A 12,704-nucleotide genomic window follows, 5' to 3' on the forward strand; every position below is an offset into this window, starting at 1 on the left:
ATTTTTTTTTTTTATATATTTTAACAATTACTTGACAACAAAAAAACACTGTGGTTAATTATGCACATCAATATACCAACATTAACGGCGATAAATACAGAATTCAAGGTCTTTCAAAACTTGATTTTGTGTTTATGAGAAAATGTGTCTCTGCAAGTCATCTAAGAGTCTTCAGCGAAATCATAGATACTGTAAATAACTATTTGAATAAAACCTATTAAATGATCAATTAATGTAGATATTAGTACTTGTAAATATCTATTTAATGTATAATGATATTGATAAAAGTAGCTAAGTATTGACGATGGAAAAGATGTTTCCTCCAGAACTCAAATCTCAAAGAATTTTATCCAATATACCTTTTTATCATATGTTTAAATATGCATCTATTTGTTAGAAAAGGCTGTAGGAAACTATAACCTCTGGTTAGGGTGCAGCAGTCTGTCATTGAAGGAGCTTTCCAGTTTAGCAGCAGCTTCATGCATAAGGTGGAAGACTTTATTAACATGAAAAAAAGAAATATCAATATTAATGAATGAATAAATTAATTTCTTTGTCTTCATCTTTCGGAGTCTGGGGAAAAAAAACAAAACCAAAAAAAACACCAAAGAAAATCTAGACATTTATTCATTACATATTTTTACTATCAATATTTAAATGTCTTGTATGTATTTAATGTGACTAATTGCAATGTAATTTATTGTAATGGAATGTATTCAGGTTATTATTGTATGGCGTCTGGTTGTACACAGTCTTTAAAAAGAAATAATGTTTTCTGTGACTAAAGAGGGGATTTCTAGTGGGAGTCACCCGGTTTTGGTGGCGTTACGTCACGTGACGGTCACCCCGCCATGTTTCCATCTCCGCGTCAGGAAAAACTTTTACAGGCAGAGGGAAGAGCCCGGGGAAGGCTGTCATTCACCCTCAGTGCACAATCTATTTCCGGTTGAGACCTTCAGAATAAAATTTAATGTTGGCTTACATTTGTTTTTATTTCAATAGCGATGTAAATGAAATAAAATATACATATAAAATTACATGGAAATAAAATTAAGAAGAAATAAAACAAGTAATCTATAACAGTACATGAGGTCCATAGATCGAATTTGTTTTACTTTGAAGGACAGATATTTGCATTTCCGCTGTGCCTATTTAACACTGATTAACTGAGCAACAGGGGGAAAAAAGAGTCCAGAAAGCAACAGGAACAAAGTTGTAGGACCTGCACCGCCTCGTTAAGCCGTGAAATGCTGTTCAGCGTTCAGGACATAGCAAGCTGTAAACTATAAAGACAGCAAAGGGGATTTCTCAGCCTTGGTCTGCGGAGAGGCGTCTCCTAAACCAATTTTAAAGGCAGCACATCGATGCTCCTCAGTTAGGATCTCCTTACTTTATCTAAGCTTGTTTTCAAGCTTTGATAAGGAAGGTGGTCAATTTCTCACTGAAAATGCCTTAGTCTGCTGGGACTTCTGCTGTGGAAAACAACCGTTTCCCCCTCCACACCTGGCTATAGTGTGTTTAAAACTTTTTCTGACCCCTGTGACAGACGTTAGAGGTGAGTTTGTAATTCTCTATTTTATATCTTATGTTCCCGTTTATTGTAACACGTTAAAAAAAGACTAAAGTCTCAATATTCCTTGGCGGCGTTAGATATTTTGCTTTTTAAACAAAACCAGAAATGATTAAAGATTATTTTTGTTGGCGTGCACGCGCTGGTTTAATTGAATTGGCTGCAGTCATGCCTGGGAGATGAAACATTAACTCCAAGCAGGCCACTCAGACTCACTGCTGCAGATTTAGGCAGGGTCTTTAGATGACTGGATTTAAAAGCACCATTTCCAGCTCCAATGCAACTTCTGCACCTCTATATGCAATTTGAAAGAGTTCAGATGAAGCTGACAGATTGGATCTCTGTTGTTTTGTTTTGCATTAGTCGCCACAACTACCCCTCTCCCAGAGAGGAACTGAAATTTGAAAGAAGCATGCAGAGATAGACAGTGCTGCCTTTCCTTTGCTCATTGCACTATTTTCTGGGGGTTACATCATCCTCTGAGAACTTTTGACTCACCAAGCAACAGGCTGGTTAAAATGCACAAAACCTCCAACCATACTGTTTTTGAAGGATGCAGAGATTTGTAAAGAATGATCCACAAAACCATATTTTCAACAGCTATAAATAAACATATATCTCAGACAGATACTCTTGATTCATATTCTGTTTTTAGATATAACACATCTACACAGAATCACATTCTTGGTTTGCAGAGACAACACATTAGAGTCTTTCAATTAAATGTCATAAATGTTAAGCCCATTTCCTTAGCAGGTCCCTTTGACCCATTATCAGAAATAAACACAAAAGAATGTTGTTAGATTAGATAAAACTGGAAGTTGAGTTTATTGATGGTAAATCATAGCAAAGTGGTGATTTGGATGAAGGTAGAGGTTGTGTAAATAAACAGAACAAGACTCACCCTTTGTGCATATTTCTTTAAATGCCAAAATATATATATATATATATTTTTTTTTACAAAAGTGCCTAAATGCAACTGTTTATCTTGCCTTACAAAGGTGTTTTTTTTTTGTTTATGCAGTGCAGTCACAGCTTTCAATGTAACACTGTGATTTTGTTTAATGAAATAACACAGATTAACAAAGCCTGATAAACTAGACTAAATGTGAGATTAAATGTGTATTTTAGTCATAGGCAAAAATGATTTTGACCACTGGCGGGTGAGCCTAGTTTACTAGCTAAGATTAACCAGTTGTTAATTAGAAGGAGGGGGAAAAAAAGTTTTCCAGATATGTTTTTTCCAAAAGATGATATTTGTATTTGTATTCAGCCTTTTTTATTCTGATACTGCAAAATTAAATCCTTTGTAACCCGTAACCTGGTGGAAAACTAAAAAGAAAACAAACAAATGAAAAACATTGACCTGTGTTTTCTTTCTAAGTATGAATACAAAAGTTTTATGAAAGTTGCAAGAGAAGAGAAGTTTACAGGTGCTGGTCATAAAATTGGAATATCATGAAAAAGTTGATTGATTTCAGTAATTCCATTTAAAAAGTGAAACTTGTATATTATATTCATACATTACATACAAACTCATATATTTCAGATGTTTATTTTGTTTAATTTTGATGATTACAAATGACAACAAATGAAAATCTCAAATTCATCATATCAGAAAATTAGAATATTACTGAAGACCAATAAAAACAAAGGATTTATAGAAATGTTGGCCAACTGAAAAGTATGAACATGAAAAGTATGAGCATGTACAGCACTCAGTATTTAGTTGGGCCTCCTTTGGCCTGTATTACTGCAGCAATGCGGCGTGGCATGGAGTCGATCAGTCTGTGGCACTGCTCAGGTGTTATGATAGCCCAGGTTGCTCTAATAGTGGCTTTTAGCTCTTCTGAATTGTTGGGTCTGGTGTATTGCATCTTCTTCTTCACAATACCCCATAGATTTTCTATGGGGTTAAGGTCAGGAGAGTTTGCTGGCCAATTAAGAACAGGGATACCATGGTCCTTCAACCAGGTACTGGTAGCTTTGGCACTGTGTGCAGGTGCCAAGTCCTGTTGGAAAATGAAATCTGCATCTCCAAAAAGTTGGTCAGCTGCAGGAAGCATGAAGTGCTCTAAAACTTCCTGGTATGTGGCTGCGTTGACCCTGGACCTCAGAAAACACAATGGACCAACACCAGCAGATGACATGGCACCCCAAACCATCACTGACTGTGGAAACTTTACACTGGACTTCAAGCAACGTGGATGAAGTGCCTCTCTTCTTTTCCTCCAGACTCTGGGACTTTGATTTCCAAAGGAAATGCAAAATTTACTTTCATCAGAGAACATGACTTTGGACCACTCACCAGCAGTCCAGTCCTGTTTCTCTTTAGCCCAGGCAAGACGCTTCTGACGCTGTCTGTGGTTCAAGAGTGGCTTGACACAAGGAATGCGACAGCAGAAACCCATGTCTTTCATACGTCTGTGTGTGGTGGTTCTTGAAGCACTCACTCCAGCTGCAGTCCACTCTTTGTGAATCTCCCCCACATTTTTGAATGGGTTTTGTTTCACAATCCTCTCCAGGGTGCGGTTATCTCTCTTGCTTGTACACTTTTTTCGACCACATCTTTTCCTTCCCTTCGCCTCTCTATTAATGTGCTTGGACACTGAGCTCTGTGAACAGCCAGCCTCTTTAGCGATGACCTTTTGTGTCTTGCCCTCCTTGTGCAAGGTGTCGATGGTCGTCTTTTGGACAACTGTCAAGTCAGCAGTCTTCCCCATGATAGTGTAGCCTATAGAACTAGACTGAAAGACCATTTAAAGGCTTTTGCAGGTGGTTTGAGTTAATTAGCTGATTAGAGTGTGGCACCAGGGGCCATCAATTTTGAACCTTTTCACAATATTCTAATTTTCTGATATGATGAATTTGAGATTTTCATTTGTTGTCATTTGTAATCATCAAAATTAAACAAAATAAACATCTGAAATATATGAGTTTGTATGTAATGTATGAATATAATATACAAGTTTCACTTTTTAAATGTAATTACTGAAATCAATCAACTTTTTCATGATATTCTAATTTTATGACCAGCACCTGTAGATAATGGTGAATATGGAGCAACAGCGTGCCTATCCAGCTAAACAGACAGGCTAGGAGATTGTTAACCAAGAGACCCTCAGAAACTCCGGAGGAGCTGTGCAGATTAAGAGCTCAGGTGGGAGAACTTGTTGATAGGGAAACAAAACAAAAACAATTAAGCATGCTCTGTTTAAAGCAGGCCAACTGAAGTGTGAAAGGGGCAAAAAATGAGGCCTTTATTAACATTACATTGCATTATCTAAAGCTGAGGCCTTCAATAGGGGGTCCGCAACCAACCAGGAATCTGAATCAGAAATACTTTAATAATCCCAGGGAAAAATTACTTTCCCTTCATGACTCCATCTGTAATAGAGTTATTATAGGACCAGTTTGATATAACACAATTTCATACAATATATATAATTAGGGGGTCATTGCTTGATCTGGCCATCAGTTTAGGGGTCCTTGGCGTGGAAAATGTTAAAGACCCCTGATCTAAAGGGAAACCCCTGGAAAAACTTTGTGGTGTAAAACCCAACACTTGGTATCAACCATAAAAACCCCCCAACAGTATATAGTTGCAGAAACATGGCAGTGGCAGTGTTGTGCTGTGGGGAGGCTTTTCTTTGAGATAGGCATTCAGGCAGGATGGGTGGATTCATTTAATTTGGAAACAGAAGAAACATTTTTTGTTTTGTTTTTACAAATCCATCTGACCCCGTGTAGAACTTTCTAAGATATTGTTTTCTCTTGCAGGGGCGAAAGAAGAGCTGTTCCACCGTTTCCAGGTGTACCACATAGTTTAATCTGTGCTAACATTGGATTATTATTCGACAATGGCGTCACATGGGGAGAATGCAGAAGGAGTCAACGAAGAGTATAATGAAATCATCAAGTGGCGATCCGGTATGTTGTTATTTTCTTTTTTTTTTCTTTCTAAAAAGCAGCTGCTCTTATTGACATCCTGTAAGCGGATGTTTAAGTGCAAATTCTGACAGGTTGTCGAGTCTCTTTAAGCTCACATCACCTCACAGATTAAGGTTAGACTCTCTCCTGAAGGCCTGAGGTTAGCGATCAAAAGAAGCCCAGACGGAGCCAGAAATCCTGTTGTGCTCGGTTTACCTCACTTCCCATGGAGGCAAGAAAAAGGGACGGATGTAAAGTGTGCAGAAAATTGGAGACAGCAGAGTTTATTGAGAAAAAGAGGGAAAAGCAACAGGAAAACCAATGGCATCAGAGAACAGTTTAGAAAAGAATGCAGGGATGGGTTTAGAGAGCCCCACCCAGAGATCTCTTTCTCTGACGATCTTTTCATTCCATAGGTTAATCTTTTGTAGACGCCACCCTCGAAGAAAGAGAGAAAGGGACAAACAGGTTGTTGTTCTGTTTAGAGAAGCAGAACGGCTGAACAGGTTGGGTAATTTAATGACTTGGAGGAACTCCCTGGAGATAAAAGACGTCAAAAACTGTAACATCTTATGTTTCTGATAAAATAGATGCGGTTTAGAAACTTAGATGCTGGGATCCACTGTTGATGCTGAGCTTGAACCAAGTTCTAGTTTGGATGTTCTCCTTGTGAAGATGAGGGTTTTCTCACTGCGATCTGGCTTTTCTTTGATTGCTGTAAAATGCTTTGACATCTTAGTCGATGTGAGTGGCTGGTGATCCTTTTAGTGTTTACCCAGCATCTCCAGATGATCTGCAGTCCCCTTGTTACCCTGGAGATCTTAAACGAATGTGCTGAAGTAGACCTTAGAACAGAAGAAACTCAGGAATTGTCTTAAATCAGACCTAACACTATCGACCTGCATTAAGCTCCTTTTTTTCTTTTAATTGAGTCCTCAATAAATCCATCTTAATAGCACTAATATTTAAAATCTTTTTTTTTTCTTTCTTTTCATTTTCTATCCTAATGATAATTTGTTCTGTCTGTAGGCACAGCTATGTTATCAATAATTGTGATTAATTGATTATTTAAATAATCATCAACTAAGTTAGTAATCGAGTAACCGTTAGACAGACTATAGAGACTCTAAAGCATGCCTTTAGCTGACAGAGCGACCCACTTAGAGCAGTAATTATACCTAAATTGTAGAAAAATAAATATATCAACATTTTGCATTTAAGATAAAAAAAAAAAAAAAGTTTTTAATCTGTCAGCATGCTTTATCCTGAACCCCTCAGGTGGAAAAGTTTTAGTTTCACCTGATTTCGTTTCGTAGAAAGTATTTTTTAAAGAATCTTTTTATACCGATTATTAATCAATTCATCGAAAAAATAATCGACAGATTAATCGATTTGGCGACTAATCGTTACTTGCATCCCTAGTAACTGTTGCCTCATTATGAAAATGCTTTTTTTCTGTTTAAAAACAAATCAATTAAATCCTGTTATAAATTTTTTTGGCGAAGTATTTCTATAAATATACAGACATCTAGGTAGTTAACTCTGATTGGGTTGAACAACCATCCACCTGTAGACATGTAGTTTTAATCAGTCCACATTCAAAATGGGCTGAGTTGCTAAATTTGATGATTATAATCTGGATTGGATAAGAATCAGATTTATCACGGGTATAACTTTCTCTGTTCTCCTTTGTTGGAAAAAAAAAAGATGTTCTAGAGCATGTTCCTTCATTCCAACTAATTAAAACTTGTCTAGGGCCATGATTGTTACATCACCTCTCAAAAAAGACATATTTAATGACTTGGAACCATAAACCTTTCGATAAATAAATATACTTTGCATAAGTACATATTAATAAAATGATTTAAACATAAATATCTAAAAAAAATATACTTTTGGACACATTATTTCATCCTGCTGGAGAAATTGAAGGCAGCAAAGAATAAACCATCTGCAGAAAATAAACTACTAAAACCTACATTAATTGTTATATCTACATTTAAATTCATCCAGTTGTTCTTTATAAGCTTTATCCAGTTAAATGGCTTTATGGAAGATCCAAAAAAGCCACTTTTGTCTCTAAAGCCACAGGATGCACACCCCTGATCAAGCTTAACAGCTGGAAAAATTAGATTCAATGATTTAGATGTTACATGTTATATTAATCTAATTGTTTAATATGAAAACAATGCATATTGCATTTTTAGAATGTGTTTTCAGGCCTTGGTTCAGACTTATAGCTGACTCTCCTGGATGAGCAAAAAGAGCTGGCTCCTTACAACAGAGTATGTGTTTAGGCTGTTGTCTTGTTGTCCTTACAACCTGTTTCAGTTAGCTGGTTAAGTGGAGAGACACCAATAAATCATTACAGACCGGTCAAACTGTCGGGGTTATGTAATGGTGATGATGTACACAGCTTTAAAAGACTACTGGTTCTCTGAAAACACAAAATACAGAGCTTTAGAAGTGAGAAGATATTTTGATGGGTGATTATCTACTGGTTCTTGTAGACTATAGCGGCATCCTTCATTTATTTTGTACGCCTTTATCTCTGGACAGCATTTATCTAAGGTAGCAGATTATTTTGATTTTGTTTGGTTCATTTTGATCTTCTATGTTTTATCCCTTGTTACATCAAACACACTAGATGGAGGAAAAGGGGAAAAAGCAATCCCTGTGCCAGCTTTCCTTGCCCGCTCTGTCAGGGTGTGCTTTCAGACTCCGTGCCAGGAATTCCACGGATCCGATACTCCCAGAAGAGTTTGTAATTTACAGCTCTGCTCCTCAGACCTCAAGGCTCTTCCCACAAAGTTTCAGGTCACCATAGTAACTCAAAAAGTAGAGTCAAACATTTAGATCATATCAATGCTGTGGCACTCTGAGGCAGCTTAGCATATATAGAGGTTAAACTTTATATTGAGGCGACAGAAATGCCTCAGTCTGCAGCTGTCGGTTTCTCTTCTGAGAAAATGTCTTTATAATACAATGCAATTTGTCTTTATTGCAACCCGTTTATAAGCATATAACTAGTTCCTTTATTTCAAAGTGTTCAGAGATGTTTGGATTTTGAATGGAGCTAAATGCAGTCAAATGGTGCAAGAATGTCTGTGTGGAGTTGCAAAAGCCTTGAGACTGTGGCAATGGTTCCGCTTTTAGCATTACTATCAAACGAACCATGCAGACAGATCTACAATGGAATGGTTCAGATCAAGGCTATCAAATGTGAGGACCTTGGGCAATTTGGGACCCTTGCATTGATTTACTGGGACCACCACCTTGCATATAAGTTTGGCCCTCCAGCACAGGCTTTTGATGCAAGACTGCTCCTTTCAGGAAGACTTTGACATACGGAACTAAAATCTTAACATGTCTCTAGCATCATGGTTTATGCAAATATTAGAAGTATTAGAAGTTCAACAGAGAAAAATAAGTTTTGTTTATTACCAATAGTTGTTCTTTATTATTATTCTTTCAGCGCCTGGAAAGCAGAAATATCAAGTAACATAAAAATAAAGCACGTAAAATAAAGTATCAATGCACTAAAGCCAACAAAAACAATAAGCCATGCCCTGGGACAAATAAAGGATTATCTTATCTTATTAAGATAGTACACACTGTTGTTTGCTGAACAGATGAAAATTAAAAAAAGATAAATAAAATTAATTATTAAAAAGAAAACAAAAAACTTTGACCACTTGGTGCTTTGAACCTGGTAAATTTCATTGATGCTTTAGAAATCACTGCTATATATTTTAGCATTTCCAGGTTTTATGCTATGGTCAGACTTCATGCGTTGGAAGCAGCAAAAAAGCTTCTGCTGCTTCATTTTTGATGGTTGTTCCGACGCACCTCAAGAGCAGCTTTGACACTACTGAAGCGTGTCCAGTAAAGTGTGTCCGGGTGCGTCTGATGCTTTTGCTGCCCCTGTTTTCAATGGCAGAGAGCTGCTTTGCTATATTTGCTGTTATAAGTGGGTAAAAAGTAGTTTTGATATGTTTTTAAGTGAGAAAGTCCACCTGAAAGCTTCATCTGTGCTTCAGTTTATGAAGATTATGAACCTGCCTTCAAATATTATTTTGCTGTCGGAGCCTCTTAGACCACCGTACACCCGCGCTGCGCTGTGACTGGTAATGCTGTTCAATAGCAGCCTCTTGCCCGGTCGCGTCCTCTGGGATTTTCATCAATGTTCCCAGCAGCTGGAAGGCGTTTTTCATAAAATCGAACATATTTTGCCTGCAGGTTTCGAGATTTTAAGTTAATTTGAGGCGTTAATAAACTCTTTTATAGGAGTGATTATGGGGATCTGCATCAGTAGTGCTGTATCCGTCTCCCTGCCATCACCCAGATCAGCTTCTCTGATTGGTTGATGTGGCACATCGGGCAGCAAAAGTTAGTTTTTCCAACTCCAGCAGCTATTGCTTTCGCAGATGCTCAGCAGCTCACATCTGCTTTGGCTGCTTAGACACGCTGCTCCTGCTGCTCCAAATGCGGTGCAGGACCTTTTGCTGCGCCTTATTGCGCATCAACCATTGACTTTGCAGGTAAACTGGGTGCTTCTGCTGCCTCTTGCGCATGCAGTCTGAACGTAGCATTAGTCTGGTCCAGAGCAGAGCAGAGAGCATTGTTGATATTCAACAATGCTTAACATGTAATTTTATGGGTAATTGTGCGACACAATGGCATCTGACTGAGCTTGATCCTTTTAGCAAAAAAAAAAAAATAATGGGCTTGATGTCCAGCTGGTTGTACTGATTGAAGACTTGCAGCCAAATTTGGTATGGGCTAAATATATCTGTTTTTTTTGTATTTTTAATGATCAGTTATTTGTGAAACTTAAATACTGCTCTAACATCCCAATATGTTAATCCAACTAGGTTCTTGGTTTTGTCTTCTCATGAGTCAGAGTTTAATAAAAAAAAAAAAAAAACTACATGCTTTTAAAACCAACGTTTTTGATGCCTTTTCAGTCTGGTCGTTTCTAATAAAATAGGGATATGGCTGCCGTGAGGTCAGAAATGCATATAAGGAGCTCCTTTGTGAGGATGTGTAGGTTGCATGGAGCTGAAACATGAGCTGTAACATGTGACTGAGAGGCAGGTGAGTGGCTGAAGCCTGGTGGGCAGGTGGAGGGAGATCTTAACAGCTTGGCAGTAAGATCTGATAAAAAACACAAGGAAAATGTGCTTTAAAGGGTCTTACCAACTATTTTTCAAATTTATGCCTGTAAAATGTGTGTATTTGGGAGGATGAATAGGAAACCTACCTGCTATAGTTGTCATTTGTTGGATGCAAAAGTAATTCTGAAAAGAATGGTAGCAGCGAGAAACAAACATTTGCTTTGTGATAGCCTGGAACTTGTCTTGTGCAGCTCGTATGGGCATTTATCTGAGGACTGTTTGTCCTCTAGTGTTAGTCGTGTCCGTTGTGATAAATGTGCTTGGATGATATCTGGTTCAGCCTGACTTTCAACCAATCAGCGGCTGAACCTCCTTGTGTATCTGACATCTGCAGACAACTTGGCCTCTTGGAAGGACTGCACTACAAACTGCAGGTTTCCTGACCACCACTCCTCCTTATTGCCAACTTTGATCATAAAAGCCTTTTTTGTTTTGGTTCAAACAAAGCACCGAGAGGCATTGCTGAGTAGTTATGTATCTAATTAAATTCAATTAAAGATTGTCAACAGAATCGAACATGCAACTTTTTTTTATCTGTTGATATTTATGCTAGTTTGACCTTTAAAAAAGCCAACAGTCTTGGAGTTCTACATCTAACTTGGACCAAAATAATACACACAAGATGAATATTTTTTTTTTTTCTTTTGGACTCTAGACCACCGTCACTCCACCACATGTGCAAAGATTTCTTGGTTAACCTTGGACACTGTGGTTTGCCACAAGTCAGAGCTCTGAGGATGCTTTCATGCACTATTTCACAAAGTTCTGCTTGGATTGTCTTGTAACCTCTTGAAGCTTTACCTGTTTTTTCTGAGCGCTCCGTCCCCCTCCCCCATTCCAGAGTGCAGCAAAGTACATATTGAGCTTTCATCCTCGGGGTGAGGATTTCTCTTTTAGCAACTTTTACATAATATTTGACAGACATCTTCTTGTATTTTGCAAACTCACCTCTTTTAGATGGATTGCTTTTCATTTTTTTCCCCTGTATTGCATCTTTTCTGTATCTGCTAATCACTTTCTCTGATGGGTTTATTTAAATTATAGATAGATAGGGTTTCCAGGGGTCATTAAAAATCATTAAAAGTCAAAGTATTTTTTAAATTAAGCCTTAATTGGCATTAAAATTAATTAAAAGTGATTATCGTGGCAGTTTATAAAAACACTTTCATCAGATATATCAGATATAACTGGTGTTTGAGTGGAACTGCTGGCGGTTGATGGAAGGAGAAAGGAGAGAAGGCTAGAGAATGGGAAAATGCAAGTTTCAACAAAAGTGGCTCTAAAACGAGGAACTTGGGACATGGCTGCAGCCTGTCGACGACAAAGATGATGCAGGATTTTGCCGTGATCTCCATCTGTCTGTCTGTCTGTCTTTAATATATATTATCTATAATATATATATATATATATATATATATATATATATATATATATATATATATATATATATATATATATATATATATATATATATATATTATAGTCATGGGTACTTGTTGTTGGCATCAGAATTATTTGTAAGAGCATTAAAAGAGTATTAAATTAGAGTTACTCGTTCCTGTATAAACAAATGCATCGTTTTAGGAAAAAATACCAAACTGACAGTTAAACATGGTGATGGTGCTGTCATGGTCGTGGGCTGATGTAGGACCTAAAAAATACTCACCTGTCTTGCAGGATGGTTGGCTATCAGTTTATGACTTTAAGCTGAACAACATTTAGGTCTTGCAGCAGCATAACAGTCTAAAAGTCATAAGTTCACCAGTCAATGGGCAAAAAATAAATAAATAAATCATAACAAAAATAAGGTTTTTGGAGTCCAGTCAGTGTCTAGACCTTAATCTAATTAAAACTCGGGGGAGGACCTTAAATACGCTGCTTGATCTTAAAAACTCCTCAGATGAGTCTGTTGGGAAGAATGGGAAGGTTTTTTTGGATCAGCTTCTGTGTTTTTTCCCCTTTTATAATAAATTGGTGATTTAAAATTAATCCCAGAATAAATATAGATATATTTTCCCACCACTGTA

General features: G+C 37.3%; 1 protein-coding gene across 1 annotated transcript in view; it reads left to right on the plus strand.

Annotated features, from left to right (window-relative positions):
• Positions 1 to 1,180: 1,180 nt before the first annotated feature.
• The window catches only part of LOC119781263 (utrophin-like), a gene marked incomplete at its 3' end in the record, with an annotated part of 63,217 nt that continues 51,693 nt past the window's right edge, over positions 1,181 to 12,704 (plus strand). The window contains exons 1-2 of the mRNA XM_038281673.1: positions 1,181 to 1,555; positions 5,351 to 5,500. Of these exons, the coding sequence (XP_038137601.1) occupies positions 5,431 to 5,500 (70 nt within the window). The remainder of the gene's footprint in view (positions 1,556 to 5,350; positions 5,501 to 12,704) is intronic.

The sequence above is a fragment of the Cyprinodon tularosa genome, unplaced genomic scaffold (assembly GCF_016077235.1).
Source record: "Cyprinodon tularosa strain WSP-4 unplaced genomic scaffold, ASM1607723v1 ctg173, whole genome shotgun sequence".
Lineage (NCBI taxonomy): Eukaryota > Metazoa > Chordata > Actinopteri > Cyprinodontiformes > Cyprinodontidae > Cyprinodon > Cyprinodon tularosa.